At 43.9% G+C, this 17,119-nt stretch overlaps 1 protein-coding gene across 5 annotated transcripts in view; it reads right to left on the reverse strand.

The window, feature by feature from the left end:
- The window catches only part of RBM6 (RNA binding motif protein 6), a 144,180-nt gene that overhangs the window by 118,293 nt on the left and 8,768 nt on the right, over positions 1–17,119 (reverse strand). For all 5 annotated transcript variants that reach the window (XM_073352605.2, XM_073352606.1, XM_078853743.1 and 2 more), the window contains exons 2-5: positions 8,242–8,353; positions 2,024–3,344; positions 1,282–1,371; positions 3–72 (exon numbers count right to left, since the gene is read on the reverse strand). In XM_073352605.2, the coding sequence (XP_073208706.1) occupies positions 3–72; positions 1,282–1,371; positions 2,024–3,344; positions 8,242–8,285 (1,525 nt within the window). In that variant the 5' untranslated portion in view covers positions 8,286–8,353. The remainder of the gene's footprint in view (positions 1–2; positions 73–1,281; positions 1,372–2,023; positions 3,345–8,241; positions 8,354–17,119) is intronic.

Here is a 17,119-nt window from a genome sequence, read left to right on the forward strand (position 1 = left end):
ACCTGAACTATAATCTTTTAGGCGCAAGTCTTTCACAGGTGTCCCATCAGGCGCTCGGAAAGCGTTGAGAATCTAGAGAGACAAACCAAGAGTCCACATCAGTTCCACAGCACACACCAAACCAAGGCTACTTTAGCAAGGCAAGATAGCTTTTACTGTACTCTACTTCCTCTCTCTAACACTCTCATAAGACTTCTGTCGGTTTTGGATTCCCAACTCCATTACAAAGTGACATATTTTCCCACAGAGTCTCCTTATCATCTGAGAACTGCCTTTTAAAGAGAAACACTGTCGTTACAGAATTCAGGTGCATGGAGCTCAGTTATTTAGGTTTTAATGACCTCTCCATTCAGTGTTTTCTTCTTAATGTGTTGCAATCACTTCTCTGGCCATTTATTACTATTAAAATCACTGATTGATAGTTACCTTTGAGATTGTTTGGGCCTTTATTTCCTCTAACATCCCACTATCTCAGGACACAGTAAGTTCCTCACCGGAGTTCTCAGGCACAATTCTCAAGAAGTCTGATAATCATAACCAAACTAAAGAGCACTACATTGCAAGAGGCTCACAGTCTGGAATTGCCATGAGATACACCCTGGGGCTGACTATTGGAGCTCTGTGGAAGTAACTTTTTCTACCACCTCACAGAGGAAGGCTAGCAACCAGTGTTGGCTTTTTGACTAAGCTCAAGTGTAGTACGAGATGTTTTTTCCGTCTCTCCAGGATACTATTTTAGCACCTCCCAGCTATTGCCCATGGAGCGGCCTGCAGCTCACTTGCATACTAACTCCCTTTCTGGCTACAAAGTGAATAAAGATGAGGTAATACAGGAATATAAGGCAGCCTGAAAGAAAGGGAAGTGAAAAGCCTTAGGCCCTCCAGACAGGCTTAAGCAATCAAGCTAAAGTGCACTACATTTCCCCACCTATGAGCACTCAAGAGTGTCACCTCTACATTACTCGCAGTCAAAGTCTCAACAACAAGAAAAAAGTAGCACTGTGGTCACCTCTAAAACCTGGGATTTCCATGTGGAAAAAATCATAAGCTGGTGTAAATCGCACTCTGCCCACCTCTTGGACACAAAAGGCCTGAAAATACATTTTAGATTGGCAATTGCTTATATTTTTTGTTTAAAAGAAACAAAAGTTGCTCTTCTCTAATTAAAAGTCTCTTCTGTTCTTCAGACCATGCTGGGAACTGCTTACAACATTTGGGATATTACATATTTTTGCTACAGATTTTGAGAAACTTTGGAGGAATTTAAAAAAACCCACTTACATCATCCTTTGTGGCAGTTTCAGGCACTCCCCCTAGCCGAATGAGCTTGCTTGGTTTCACATCTTTGGGGCAGGTCCTGTAATCTTGGTCCTTGAGTTCAGAATCAAGATAGTTTTACAATTGAGACACAGTTGTCCGTAAGACATAAAACAGTAACAAAATAAAGCAGGGTACAATTCATAAGCAGAATGGCTCCAACAGCTCTTTACAACAACAGTATGTTTTAGGGATGGGCAGCCATGTTGGCTGGTTGTGGCCTTTCAAACTTGGAGCTATTTCAAATGCATTTAGATTCCGCAAAGAAATTTCAGTTTAGTCCCAGTAAATACTTGTCTACATGCGATATCATTCAGAGTAACCCTCAGTCACTGCTAAGAAGTGGCCAAACTCCTGGAAAAATCATGGGCTCTAAAAGATTTTAAAGAAAAGTGAGACAAGCCAACATACAGTTTTGTTGTGCTCCTAAAAGCAGGAGATACTTGGAAATTTTAAAAAATAGCTTGAATTATTTATTTTGATATTACTTTGGACTAAATTAAATGTGTGGTACAGAGGGAATGAGTGGGAGTAGAAAACTAGAGGATGAGGAGGCATTCAGGGAAGGACCTATACAGGGATAAGACTGCTACCCCTAAGATATGGACGGAAATCTCCTTCACTACCCCTCCCCTCCTTTTTTCTCATACTTTAAATAAAAAAGGATCTGTTTTGGCTCATTCAGAGTTTTTACAAAACCACATACCTGAAGATCCTGCCTAGAATCTTTGCTGGGTTTTCCTTCTGTAAAGGACTTGCCGTGCTCATAATCAAACAGCTGACTCCCTGGCAGCCGGTGATCTACATCTCTGTACTCAATGTTTCTGTAATCAGTATCTTGTCTTCCGAGGAAATCCAGACCACCTTCGCCCTTTAGCACAAGACTAGAATCTGATCTTTGATGTTCAGTACCAGAAAGCTGCTGCTCATTTGCAAAGGTCTGAGGTGGCTCATCTCGGTCTTGAAGAGGCCCACGGCTATTCTGGAAATCTAGTGAAGACTCAATTTCAAGACCCACTCCAAGGGACTCTTCTCCTCTCGTTCTCAGCTCTGAATGTTGAAACTCTCCTTTCTGGATGCCAAAGGGAGATCTGTCTAGAATAAGATCACGCGTGGACTCTTCTCTCTTGTTTGTGCTTAAGGCAGATCGCTCTCTGTCTGTTAAAGGTACAGTAGACTGACTGCGCCTAAAATCTATAAGATTCTGATCCACAGGGGGAATCTCCCTGTCTGTAAAGTCCATAGTAGGAGCAATGTCTCTGCCCCTAAAATCCTGATCAGATCGAGACTTGTGCCTATTTCTGAAATCTGAAGGCTGTGTCTCCCTGTCCCTAAAGTCCAGATCAGAGGTACTCATGCCCCTGAAGTCCACGTCAGGTACATCCCTGTTTCTAAAATCTGAATAGGAATGCTCTCTGCCCCGATAGTGTAACTCAGGCATGTCCCTTGCCCTGAAGTCTGAATGGGCTCCATCTCTACCTCTGAAGTCCAGATCAAATGAACCCCTGCTCCTGAAGTCTGATGGGAGGTCCTCTCTGCCTCTATAGTCCATGGTATGAGCTTCCCTGTCCCTATAGCTCATACGGCTTGCCTCCCTATTTCTATAATCCATAGAAGAAACATCCCCACCCCTGAAGTCCATAGAGGGCCCCTCCCTATCTTGGAAATCTCCAGAGTACATCTCCCTGCCCCTAAACTCAGAAGAGGGTGGTTCCCGGCCCCTGAAGTCCAACTGTGAGTCGTCTCTGTTCTGAAAGTCAGACGGTGGGAAGTCTCTGCTCCTGAAATCATGATGACCCTCCCCACCTCTGAAATCACTCCGAGGTCCATCTCTAGCTCCATAGGTGAAAGAAGCTTCCTCTCTGTTGGCAAACTGAGGATTGAGAAGGCCTGAGAGTGCCTGGATATCAAAAGGAAGTGATTCTCTGCCAGAGAAGTTGCCAGAGTGTCTTTCTTGAGCAAGACTATCAAGGGAAGAAGGGTATTCCCTGTTCCACCCGGGAGCAAACCTTTCTTCTTGGCTCCCACTGTAGAAATAAAGACAGTATTATTCATAAAGTGCTCAGAGTCTGAGCTCTACACAGAAGAACATTCTTCTCGAAGCTCTAAGAGCCACAGAAGGCATTGATGTTTGGCAGTCTAAGATGAGGCAGCATACGACAGATGTGAAATAGTAAACTTGCATGCTTCCATTTCACCACAATTTCTAGAAGCACTCAACAGGGAAAACCTGCAATATTAATGGGTTAATGATGATAGCAATCCACATAACCCTGCACTATATGCAGCTAGGGAGCCAGATGAGGCTCCCTGAAGTGGTCTATTTGCTTGAGCATCATTTTGCTTTGGTTCTCTTAGCACGGATACAAAAGGTTATCTTACTAAATGGTCATGAGGTGGAGGTTACCTAGTCATCTCAATTAGTATGCTGTGTAATAGTTTGTCCTCTTTGCTAGGGCCTGATATTGCAAGATGCTGAGCACTCTCAATTCACGCTGACTTCAGTAAGAGTTTGGGAGTGCTCAGAGGTTCCTAGGAAAAGGTCAAGTGTTCAAAACTGTGTAGCTTGCTTGTGTCATACTAGTTCCCCAGCAACGGCACCTAATTTATGTTGCTAAAGCCATGGGCTCTAATTCTCTATGCACAGTGAGACTCAGAAAGAGGTTTTTTCTCAAGGAGGTGGGTTTCAGAGTGGTAGTCATGTTAGTCTCTGTTATCAGCAAAAACAACAAGGAGTCCTTGCGGCAGCTTAGAGACTAACAAATTTATTTGGGCATAAGCTTTTGTGGGCTAAAACCCACTTCATAGAATCACAGAATATCAGGGTTGGAAGGGACCTCAGGAGGTCATCTAGTCCAACCCCCTGCTCAATCCCCAACTAAATCATCCACGCCAGGGCTTTGTCAAGCCTGACCTTAAAAATATCTAAGGAAGGAGATTCCACCACCTCCCTAGGTAACGCATTCCAGTGCTTCACCACCCTCCTAGTGAAAAAGTTTTTCCTAATATGCAACCTAAACCTCCCCCACTGCAACTTGAGACCATTACTCCTTGTTCTGTCACCTGCTACCACTGAGAACAGTCTAGAGCCATCCTCTTTGGAACCCCCTTTCAGGTAGTTGAAAGCAGCTACCAAATCCCCCCTCATTATTTTCTTCTGCAGACTAAACAATCCCACTTCCCTCAGCCTCTCCTCACAAGTCATGTGTTCCAGTCCCCTAATCATTTTTGTTGCCCTCCGCTGGACTCTTTCCAATTTTTCCACATCCTTCTTGTAGTGTGGGGCCCAAAACTGGACACAGTACTCCAGATGAGGCCTCACCAACGTTGAATAGAGGGGAACGATCACGTCCCTCAATCTGCTGGCAATGCCGCTACTTATACATCCCAAAATGCCATTGGCCTTCTTGGCAACAAGGGCACACTGTTGACTCATATCCAGCTTCTCGTCCACTGTAATCCCCAGGTCCTTTTCTGCAGAACTGCTGCTTAGCCATTCAGTCCCTAGTCTGTAGCGGTGCATGGGATTCTTCCATCCTAAGTGCAGGACTCTGCACTTGTCCTTGTTGAACCTCATCAGATTTCTTTTGGCCCAATCCTCTAATTTGTCTAGGTCCCTCTGTATCCTATCCCTATCCTCCAGCGTATCTACCTCTCCTCCCAGTTTAGTGTCATCTGCAAACTTGCTGAGGGTGCAATCCACACCATCCTCCAGATCTTTAATGAAGATATTGAACATAATGAAGATATTCATCAGATGCATGGAGTGAAAAATACAGTAAGCAGTATAAATATTACAGCACATGAAAAGATGGGAGTTGCCTTATTAAGTGGGGGGGTCAGTGCTAACGAGGCCAATTCAATTAAGGTGGAAGTGACCTATTCTGAACAAATGACAAGAAGGGGTGAATATCAAGAGAGGGAAAATTACTTTTGTAGTGACCCATCCACTCCCAGTCTTTATTCAGGCTGAATTTGATGATGTCCAGTTTGCAAATTAATTCCAGATCTGCAGTTTCTCATTGAAGTCTGTTTTTGAAGTTTTTTGTTGAAGAATTGCCACTTAAGTCTGTTACTGAGTTTCCAGGAAGATTGAAGTGCTCTCCTACTGGTGCTCTCCTACTGGGAGTGGATGGCTCACTACAAAAAGTAATTTCCCCTCTGCTAATGACAGGTTTCAGAGTAGCAGCCGTGTTAGTCTGTATCCGCAAAAAGAAAAGGAGGACTTGTGGCACCTTAGAGACTAACAAATTTATTTGAGCAATGCATCCAATGAAGTGAGCTATAGCTCACGAAAGCTAATGCTCAAATAAATTTGTTAGTCTCTAACGTGCCACAAGTCCTCCTTTTCTTTTTCCCTCTACTGATACTCACACCTTCTTGTCAACTGTTGGAAATGGGTAACATCCACCTTGATTGCATTGGCCTCATTAGCACTACAAAAGTAATTTTCCCTCTCTTGATATTCACCCTTTCTTGTCAACTATTGAGAATAGGCCACTTCCACCTTAACTGAATTGGCCTTGTTAGCACTGACCCCCCACTTGATAAGGCAACTCCCATCTTTTCATGTGCTGTAATATTTATATTGCTTACTGTATTTTTCACTCCATGCATCTGATGAAGTGGGTTTTAGCCACGCAAGTTTATGCCCAAATAAATTTGTTAGTCTTTACGATGCCACAAGGACTCCTCGTTTTTTCTCAAGAGGTAGTTTCATAACATAAGAATGGCCATACTTGGTCAGACCAAAGGTCCGTCCAGCCCAGTATCCAGTCTGCCGACAATGGCCAATGCCAGGTGCCCCAGAGGGAGCGTACCTAACAGGTAATAGACCAAGTGATCTCTCTCCTGCCATCCATCTCCACCCTCTGACAGAGGCTAGAGACACCATTACTGGTGTCTCCTGGCTAATAGCTATTTATGGACTTAACCTCCATGAATTTATTTAGTTCTCTTTTAAACCCTGTTATAGTCCTAGCCTTCATAACCTCCTCAGGCAAGGAGTTCCACAGGTTAACTGCACTGTATAAAGAAGAACTTCCTTTTATTTGTTTTAAACCTGATGCCCATTAATTTCATTTGGTGGCCCCTAGTTCTTATATTATGGGAACAAGTAAATAACATTTCCTTATTCACTTTCTCCACACCACTCATGATTTTATTTAGCTCTATCATATCCCCCTTAGTCTCCTCTTTTCCAAGCTGAAAAGTCCTAGCCTCTTTAATCTCTCCTCATATGGAACCCATTCCAAACCCCTAATCATTTTAGTTGCCCTTCTCTGAACCTTTTCTAATGCCAGTGTATCTTTTTTGAGATGAGGAGACCATATCTGTATGCAGTATTCAAGATGTGGGCATACCATGGATTTATATAAGGGCAATAAGATATTCTCTGTCTTATTCTCTATTCCTTTTTTAATGATTCCTAATATCCTGTTTGCTTTTTTGACTGACGCTGCACACTGCATGGACGTCTTCAGAGAACTATCCACGATGACTCCAAGATCTCTTTCCTGAAGCTACATCCAAATTACCAATAGGTTTTATGGGGATGAAGCAATCTGTCTCATTTTAGCCAAGTCTGACTCCCACGCATTTTTAAAAAACTTAAAAGGTAAACAGAAATAGAGCAAGAATCTTTAAAGAACAATCCCAAATCCTGATAAATCAGTAGACATCTCCACTTCGGTAATCTTAGCAAATCAAGTTCACCTTAAAGTTCACAAAGATAGAAGCATTCACCAATGGACATGTGAGATGACATATTTGAATTTAGTCAAATTATCTATGGATATATTGAAAGCAGTAATGCAAAACAATTATTATAACTTGGATCAAGGGAAAATAAATAATTCTCCAACACTTGAAAGAATTATGCTAGTTCATTTTCAACAGGAAAAAAAACCACCAGGAAAGCATCATCATCTAGAACCAGCCAGAACAGTATTAGTTCAAGGGTAAAATAAAATCACATACAGCTACTCATATATAAAGCATACAAGTAGGGAAATGACTTCTTGGCAATCTCTCCTTGTTACTGACTCAAACAGCAGAAGTATTCTCATTACCTCAGAACCCTGTGGGGTAAATTTCTGTTGTGAGGAAGTACACTCAGCAGATTCATTCAGGCTGGACAAATAAGTGAGTTAACAAGGACAATGAAAGAACTAAGTACTAGTGACTAAACAGTGAAATAGCCTAGCTCCTGATACCTCTCTTTTTCTAACCCCAATTTCCTGATATCAACATAGGGTCTAAATGACAGCCAGAGGAATGTAAGCAAGGGAAACATTCCATTGTGTTGATACTTCTTGTTTGAGTGTAAGGACTGTTACAATGACATTCACAAGTGTCTCACTATTGTACATTCCACATTCTGAGCTGTACTCCCTTAGATTTCTCTCTCAATAGCGTGGAAGTACCCTAACCATTCACTACAAACAAGTGACCTTAAAGGCCGTGAAATTGCAGATATGTTTGAAACCAAGAAATGTTGAAACCAAGATCCAACAGGATCCACATGATAATCTTTAAAAATGCCTTAACTGCTTCTAGAGTCAAAGTCAGATGTGTATTAACACCTTATCTAACAATGGCTACATTAAATTTAAGTGTATGTTCAGCAAAGGTGCAAGGAGGAGAAGCAGAAATGCTAGAAGCAGCTATCTTTGCAGAAGAAATGACTAGCAGGAATTTACAGGAAGCTGGAACATTTTGTGTGGTAGAAAACAGGCAATTTGAGCCACTCAGAGTAGCTCCACAGTGGTCATATAGCTCACCCAAAAACAGTTTCACAATAGCAAGATGTGCAGTGAGTAATGACAAACAGTAAACAGAGAAGAGAGCTCCATAGCCCCTGTTACTTTCAACATTTCACATAAGAAGAGCCTTGAAATATAAACTCCAAATTCAAATGCTTACCGGAAAGGGCCCATTCTGTTGGCCGGCCGAGGGTCTCCCCACATCTTTCCCTGTCTGGTGGACTTCCAAAGATGGGTAAATTCCTTCCACAAACAATGACAGACAGCAGAACCTGTGGTGGAAATAGCATGACAATAAGCCTGTAGACATCTATGAAAAATATCATAGTTTAAACAAAGTTTTGTATATCTGAGATTCAGAAATATAAGCAACATGCTGCAGTGCAAGAACACAGAAATGCAACAATTAAACTCCTTCTTTTACTAAGTTTATATGTCCCAAACTATTCAACTTTTTTTTTTTAAATCAGATTGTCAGAATGGCAGGGGATAGTAATTTACAATTTATTTGTCATTAATACCACACTTCCCACCTACTGTGTATTCTAATTTACTATTCACATTCCAATTAGAAAGGAGAAAACACTCAAGATCTACAAATCAATAGAGCTGTAATTTAAAAAAAAAAAATCAACGTACAACATTAATTTTTAAGCCAGACACAATTTCTGACAGAAGCTCTTGGCTGGCTAAGTATGGAAACATTTCCATTCAAATGGTCTATCACAGTGGTTCCCAAACTAGGGGCACCACTTGTTCAGGGAAAGCCCCTGGGGGGCCGAACCGGTTTGTTTACCTGCCGCGTCCACAGGTTCGACCGATCATAGCTCCCATTGGCTGCGGTTCGCCACACCAGGCCAATGGGAGCTGCGGGAAGGGTAGCCAGCACATCCCTTGGCCCGCGCCACTTCCCGCAGCCCCCATTGGCCGAGAACGGCGAACCGCGGCCAGTGGGAGCCGCGATCGGCCGAACCTGTGGATGCGGCAGGTAAACAAATCGGCCTGGCCCACCAGGGGCTTTCCCTGAATAAGTGGCGCCCCTAGTTTGGGAACCACTGGTCTATCATGTTTATTGTGCTATCTAGAGGCACTTGGATTAGAAACAAACATCTTGCTCACAATTGATTATATAGGCACCACAAAAGTGCACAGTTTTAATCGGGATGGATATATCAGAACACAGGTAGTCTCATTTGGATCTCTTTCCAGAGGCTACGAGAACATCCACAGCAAGTCTAGCCCCCTATTATGTTTCATTTCCACTTTAAGATTCTTCTTGTGGTCTGATTATCAGCATAACCATCGGATACATTCATTGTGCTAGAAGAAAAGTGTCTGCCAAAAAAACTTGTAGGACTTGTGGAGAAGACCAGAAGAGGCCCTGACTTTAGCACCACCAGCATAGATAGCATCTTCCTCACCCCGACAACAAGACTAGTCTATAAATGCACAGCAGTCTTTTCTGGACAAATGGGCTGCTAAAAGCAGGAAGCCATGGCCTGGAAAAAGGGGAACATGACTACAGAGGATGTATTGCAGGCTCCTGATCAACCCCAGGAAAACACAGAACCCTCCAGTGTAAGTGAAGAGTGTTCTACTTTGGATGGCTCATCATGACAGTTTTCAAAGTGGGAAAGATCAGGAAGGGGAAGAGTTAAAGGAAATTGAGAGTGCATATGATAATCACTTCTGAAAAAATAGAAAAGTCCAATGGTCGGTCTGTGGAGTTATCACAAAAGTTGGTACTAGCGGGCAGAGAGTAGGTTGTCTCTCACAGCTGACATACTTGCAGTATTGCATAACAAGTAGGGGCAGACAGAAGAGGGCACTACAGAAGTGGAACCGGAGAGGTTCCAAACAGCAGTAGTGGTGCTGCTTAAAATTCCCATAGGGCTGTCTTTAGTGTTCCAGCACTGTATAGACAACTAGCAGAACAGAGCACAGCACCTGGTGAAGGACAAAGGTGATACTGGATATAAGATTATTTCAACCCTGAAACACATGGGTAATTTGTCCAATATATCAGCAGATGGCTAGCTATGGCTTTGACCTTAAACAGCTGGGTATCACACGTATGAAAAAACATTTCAAGGATATACATGAGGTGGGAGTGATATAGATACAGCAGCCTGAGTTAGCTGGAGAATTGCTCGTCAGCACTGCACAACGTTATCAAGGCAAGCACATTCAGGGCAATGGACGCAGACAACAATCACTCCCACAGCCACCTAGAATGGAACAGCAGACACAGAAGTTTGAGAAAGGTCAAAAATACATCTGAAGAGACCCTTACTGACTTCTGCCTCTGAAAAGATGCTTCGCCCATGTGGAAGATGAGGATGTCCAGAAGTTGCTGGCTACTGTCAAATCCAGAACATCCAGGTCCAAGCAGTTTCCCCTCCCAAACGAAAAAAGGCTATGGTAGAACTTTATTGAGCAGCAAAGGATGCAACACAGCTGGCAACGGACAGCTCCAAAGGGCGGGGGGGAGGGGTGCATCAGATTACAGGCCCACTAATGCACAGCAGGTCAGCCTTCGCAAACTGATTTGCCAGCATGAGATACACTGCATGTGTCGTTTTGAGAAGCAGCATGCTGTCAGCAATGTATTGGAGGAAATGCATACTGTCATACAAGCGTGGCTGCTCTCCCACAGCTTTCATGGCCTCTGACAGAGGACAAAGCATGAAGCAGCAGCCCATGTCAGCTGTTTCGCATTCATATCCTGCTTCACACTCCCTCAACCAAGCAGCACCGGAGCTTCTCTGAGGGAAGTGAGCAAATGCTGATCTGGTAATTATATGGCCTCCATCACAATACTATTTGAGATCATCAATGATTAACGAATGAACAATCAACATTAATGAATTTATCCTATTACCCCTGTAATTTACATACAGAAAACTGAAGTGTAGAGAGACTATGTGACTGTGCCAAGATCACACATGAAATCTCACTGAGCCAGGAACTGAACCCTGATCTCTTAAGGCCCAGTCTAGTACCCTAACCACACAGCCACCTCCTTTCTCCTCCTCCTTTTTGCCTGCATACACTTCAGCTGGTCTTCCACTGCATGTAATGTTCTCCAAGAGATTCAGATGACGCTGACTCTCTTGCCATCAGAAGCAGGAGATGGTGACACAACCAAACTGCATGCTCCATATGTTGCATCAGCTCAATAAGCACTGTGCTGCCCTCTGAGCTATACAATGCATTGTGCTGCACAGCTTACAGACCCAGAAAGACAGTAATCTGTATTTCATTTGGTCAGACTGGCCTCTTGAAAGGACTATGTGGCATTTAGAGACCAAGGCTTAACTAGCATTAGCTGGGTCATTGGGCTGATATGCCTACTAACGAAAAGTTCTGAGGTCAAGTTATACAGCCAGTAAAATGACAACATAACTGCAGCACAGGCCAAAAACACATTGCGCAAACTCAGAGGTAACTACCACCTCAGGAACAAGAGCACATAGTGACATATGTGAACTGCAGATTTAAAAATACCCTGGTTACCTTCCTCCTGTTGAGGCAAACACCCTACCAAAAGCAAAAATTAAAAACACGGACCAAGTACATTCAAGGGGACCCCATCCTAAACTCTTGCAGCAGCATCTCACTCAGACAAAAGGGCAGTAGCAGCTGCTCATATGGGAAGACCAGGCACTGTGGAGCAGCCTGAAGGATTTTGAGTTCATTAACATTTCCCCTGCAAGATTCAAATGAAGCCATCACTTCACAAACAGCAGATGGCTACAGGATACAGTTGTAGTGGCTGCTAACACAGACCCCTTATTATATTAGCAGCTCAAGAGAGATGCAGGGCAGGAACTCTTCCATGTAGCTGTCCCATTGCCTAGGCTGAACCCATTCCAGTGATTACTCCAAATAGCTTTTGGATACAGCAGGAACTATGGACACTGGCCATTAGACCTCCCTCTACAAAGGCTATGTTGAGGATTTCATCAAAATTATTAAATCCCTGCTTCTGTCTAATTATCAAAAGACTGACCGCATAACTACTAGTAGCAGCTGGGAAAAATAGCCTCAGACAAGCATAACACAGGGTGAATAGTAATATGTTCTCCCCGGCATGCCCCATGCAAGAAACTAAAACCTGCCAACTGCCTTATGAAGAAAGCACACTTTCTACCTGAGGACCATTACCAACCAGTTAAACGGATAGGAGATGCTAGATAGCACAAGCATTCCCTACATCCCCTCAGTCATCAACTAGTGCAGTGTTGCCAATGTAGTCATTTTCCATCTCCTGTAAATTCGAGCATCCCCACTAATTTCAATTCCTGGGGAAAACATTATGATATTACCCTCAATTCTTGAGGGAGTGGCCGTTGGTGTAGTAATCCTGACCCTGCTAAAACTGTGATACAGCAGCATAGAATACTGTCCTGGGGGGAGAGAGAGCCAATGAGAGAGCAGCTCAGCTGGGGAAGCGGCTCAGAATTAACCTGACGGGCGGCTGAGAGAGAAAACAGAGGAAGGAGAAGAATCTACATGCTGAGCTAGCAGAGAATAAAAGTAGGGAGTGAGAAGGAGGAAAGAAGGAAAACAGAAAAGTTTTCAGGTCAGGAGAAGAAGAAAAAAACAGACCTGGGCATGGAAGCAGAAACTTTTAAAGAAGGGAAGTAGAGGGAAATAAAATCTACCGATGCACAGGAGAGCATCAAGGGAGAAAAATGAAAAAATTTAAATGGTGAAAATGGGAATTGATCAAGAAGTTGTGTGAGATGAAAACAGATCCTGAAAACATTAAAATGGGAATGTCACCCACAAAGGACATGAACAGAGAGAATAACTGTTTGAACATCTATTGAAGGAACACAGTCCAAAGGTGCCTAATGGACAAGTAAGGGCACACTAGGTGAAGAAACCCAACTTGTAAATAAACATGGTGCAAAGAGGTACAATCACAGGAACACAATCTAAGGAGCACTCCAAGCCAAAAAGAAGAAAAGGACAGCAAGAGTGGAGCTGGACTTACAGCCAAGGAGAGGAAAAGTTGATTCTTCTCTGAAGTGACACAGGATATTGTTGAGTAATTGCTTTTGTTCTTGCATTTGTAATTTTGGTTGCTCTGGATTACAAATGGAAAGATTAATCTTTATTTTTTGCACACACTCTGCAAAAGGGTACATCTTCCAGAGCAGGACTGTGAGCAGAGAGCAGCCCTAAGGGTCTATTTACTGTGGACAGCAGCTGGTCCCTGCCAGTATTAAAGGGATCTTGAAATTACAGCCCTGCTGGCTGCTCTCCTTCTTGCCCTGCATTATATACAATGCTGAAGAGAACCATCATTCTCCCAAAAAGAAAAGGAGTACTTGTGGCACCTTAGAGACTAACAAATTTATTTGAACATAAGCTTTCATGAGCTACAGCTCACTTCATCGGATGCATAGCTCATGAAAGCTTATGCTCAAATAAATTTGTTAGTCTCTAAGGTGCCACAAGTACTCTTTTTTTTTGCGAATACAGACTAACACGGCTGCTACTCTGAAACCTATCATTCTCCCGAGTGCCTGGGCTCAACTTCCTCACACTAAAAGGGTGCTGATACCAAATGTCTCATTACCAGTAACTTTAGAGAAGTGAGTTTACACTAAGGGCTCACAGGTATTCTTGCCCTACACCTTTCTATCCCCTCCTATAACTCCTGATGTCATATGAACCTTCCGTTTGTTCTCTTTTCCCCCCTCCTTCCTCTTCTACAACTCAGTCTTCACTCTCCTCCACAATCTCCAAATGAAATTCTATAACGGTGGCTACCCTACTTTCACTGATAAGTATCTTACGTTCACAAGAAGAGAGGTGTGAACATGTTAAATCAAAATCCAGTTTCTTGTTTGCAAATGCTATTTGATAGCGCCACTCTGGAAGCAGCAGAAGATGGTGAAATTACTTCCCAACACTCACGCCTCCCCCGCCCCCTCAAAAGCCCTATACTTGATTATTAAACTGCTCCGCACATAGCAGTGGATGTTGCACAGCTCTGTCAGCTTTGGTAGAGTCCAGCTGACATGAAACTGATGAACAGGCACTTGTACTCAAGTTTCCAGTTATACAAGTTTCACTAAAATATGAGAGGTAGAACCAAGCACCACCAATCCATTCTTTTTGAGAGCCTTTATAAACAGAATCCCATGTATTCCACAATTCCACAAGAACTGAATTCACTTGCTGCCACAGAACTAAGCACCAGAATCTCAGCTTTCATTTTAAAAAAGCATTTCTAGTCCTTACTGTTGCGAAGATAATTTGAAAATATGACTCAAGGGTAACTAGAGGATTATATACACTTTTTTGCTTCTGTAGACTGAGTCCATTGCACATACCAGGTTCCCCTAGTGCCATCCCTCCCCAGGTGTTGTGTACCCCTCATTCCTCCTCCTCCACGGCAAGGGTTTCATATGCCTCCCACATTTTCCCCTTGCCACATACCAGGCACGTGTCCTTCATGTCACCCTCACACTATACCATCTCCCCCTTCTTCCTCCACGCCAGAGGTTCAGTGTGTTCTAACCCACCCCCCACATTCTCCCCATGCCAAGGTCCCCATTTCCCCCTTCTCTTCATGTCATGAGCACTGGGTGTGCCCCCATTCCCTCCTCTCTACCACCTCTTTCATTTCTTTGGTTTCTGTTTCTGAGGGAAGTCTTTAAGGATGTCCACATTTTTAGAAACTGTATTGGGAGAATCAGCACAGCTGAGATGGGTGAGTATATTATGTTGGAATGTTTTGATGACAGCCAGCAACTAGTTCTACAGACAATTACAGAAGTGATCAAAGCAGCTGGGTCTGCTAACCAGAAGCCAGAGGCTTCATGTGTCCCACATTTTCCGCTTTCCAAGTTTTTACCAAAATCAGAGTTCTGCCTACTGATGCTTAGAACAGTCCCTATGCAGTGGTGTTGTAGCCATGTTGGTCCTAGGATGTTAGAAAGACAAAGTGGGTAAGGTAATATCTTGTATTGGACCAACTTCTGTTGGGGAGAGAGACAAACTTTCGAGCTACACAGAGAACTTCTTCAGGTCTGGGAAACGTACTCTTGAGTGTCACAGATAAACACAAGGTAGAACAGATAGCTTAGCATAAGTAGTTGGCACATATTCTAAGATTCCTTTCAAGGCAAAGAGGCCTGTTAACACCCATATAGTGATAGGGCAAAAAGGGTGGTTAGTGGGTTACACGTTGTTGTAATAAACCATAAACAGTCCCTGAAACTTTGGAATTGAACTGATAATGGCCTTCAAAATTTATCAGACTGAAAAATGCCATCAAATTGATTGTCAGACCTCACTTTGCTTGGCCAACCAAAGTACTGATACCCTTTTCAGAACGTACAGAGCATCAAACAACAGCTTTAAGAGATGAGAACATTCCCATTCATCTCAACCAGAGCCATGTAGACTCTGATTCCTTGGCCATGGCATATATTTATTTGTTTGTCTTTTGAGATGCCACAAAATTCTGCATTTTTGCTTCACAGTTTCCCATTCTGCTGTAGCCAGGTGCTCATCAATGTATTTTCTGTCTCCCTGACTGCAGTGGCCTTTGGGTCTCTAGTGTTCCCCACAGGGGAAGTTAAGTGGATTACAGTGAGGACAGCATCCATGGCTACAGGCAGCAAGAATTTGGAGAGCCAGAGCTGAAGTCCAATGGGACAACCAGAAGCTGGGCTGCCTGGAAGGATAAGCTTCTGAAGCCAGGCCCCTCCACCCTCAGCATACACAGGGACAGAGGGGAGAGGTGCTTCTGAACCAGGCAGACTGCAGGAAATCGTAGGAGCCAAGGCTTGTGGAGTGGAGCCAGGCCACCTGGAGAGCACAACAAAAAATCCTATCCTTAAAAATATCAATGAACTTTACACCAAATAGTATTGTCAACTGTGAGCCATAGCAGTGCATGTGAAGGGGATAGGGATGCAGGATATTACACAGTAATAAAAAATATTAATGTTAAGGAATTTAGGATTGTGCCTAAAAATTTAGTCCAATTATTCCAGAGTCCTGATTTATAACTCCTTTAAAAAGAGCAGCTATCACTCCAACTACAACGAACATTCAGGAGGTTCCATCTGAACACAACAATATGGGACTCAAATATAAAAATTATAAACACTACGTTACTTTATTCTCTTCCCTCCCCCACCTACAAAGTGCCCCCCAAACTTCCTAGTGGAGACACAGAAAAGGGATCTCTCAAAGGAAGGAGGGGAGGATAGATGACCCTTTTGAGGCCCCACGAGAGAATGACAAATGGGCCAGTGGAAAGAGGGAGTCAGTGAATGGACCAATGGCCCTTGACTCTCCCAGTGGATGGTGGGGGGGGGGGGGAAGGGCAGGACTGATAGCAACCTGTCCAAGACACTGCTCCTCATGCTCACTCTCCCTCCTTTGCCATTACTGTAAGAACTTCCTCATGTGAACATGAACCATGTGATGCAATTACAAAAAAAGTGAATATTCTGAGGTGTTGTGATGCTTCTTGGGGGTACCCAGGGTAGGTGGTAGTGAGGTACCTCACAACTCTTGGTGTGAGGAAGGTTTGGGTCAGCTCCCCAACTCCAGCTGCCATGGCAACCAGCCCTGCCCTCTAGCAATCACAGGCCCGGCTGTCATTCTACAATGACACATCTGGGTTAGGAAATTGCATGTAAGGCCATGAATGTAGGGCTGGGGCAGGGGGTTGGGGAGCAGGAGGGAGTGCGGTGTACAGGAAGGGGCTCAGGGCAAGGGGTTGGGGCGGAGGAAGTGTGGGAGGAAGCTTAGGGCAGGGGTGCAGAGAAAGGGACAGAGTGTGGGAGGGGGCTCAGGGCAGGGAGTTGAGGTTCAGGAGGGGTGCGGCAGGGGGCTCAGGGCAGGGGGTTGGGATGCGGGATCCAGCCCGGCACCACTTACCTGGAGCAGCTCTGGGGTGGCAGTGGTGCACAGCGGGGCCAAGGCAGGCTCCTTACCTGCCCTGGCCCCATGCCGCTCCCGGAAGCGGCTGGCACCATATCCCTGCGGCCCCTGGGGGGAGG

This window comes from Lepidochelys kempii, chromosome 7 (assembly GCF_965140285.1).
Source record: "Lepidochelys kempii isolate rLepKem1 chromosome 7, rLepKem1.hap1, whole genome shotgun sequence".
Classification (NCBI taxonomy): Eukaryota; Metazoa; Chordata; order Testudines; family Cheloniidae; genus Lepidochelys; species Lepidochelys kempii.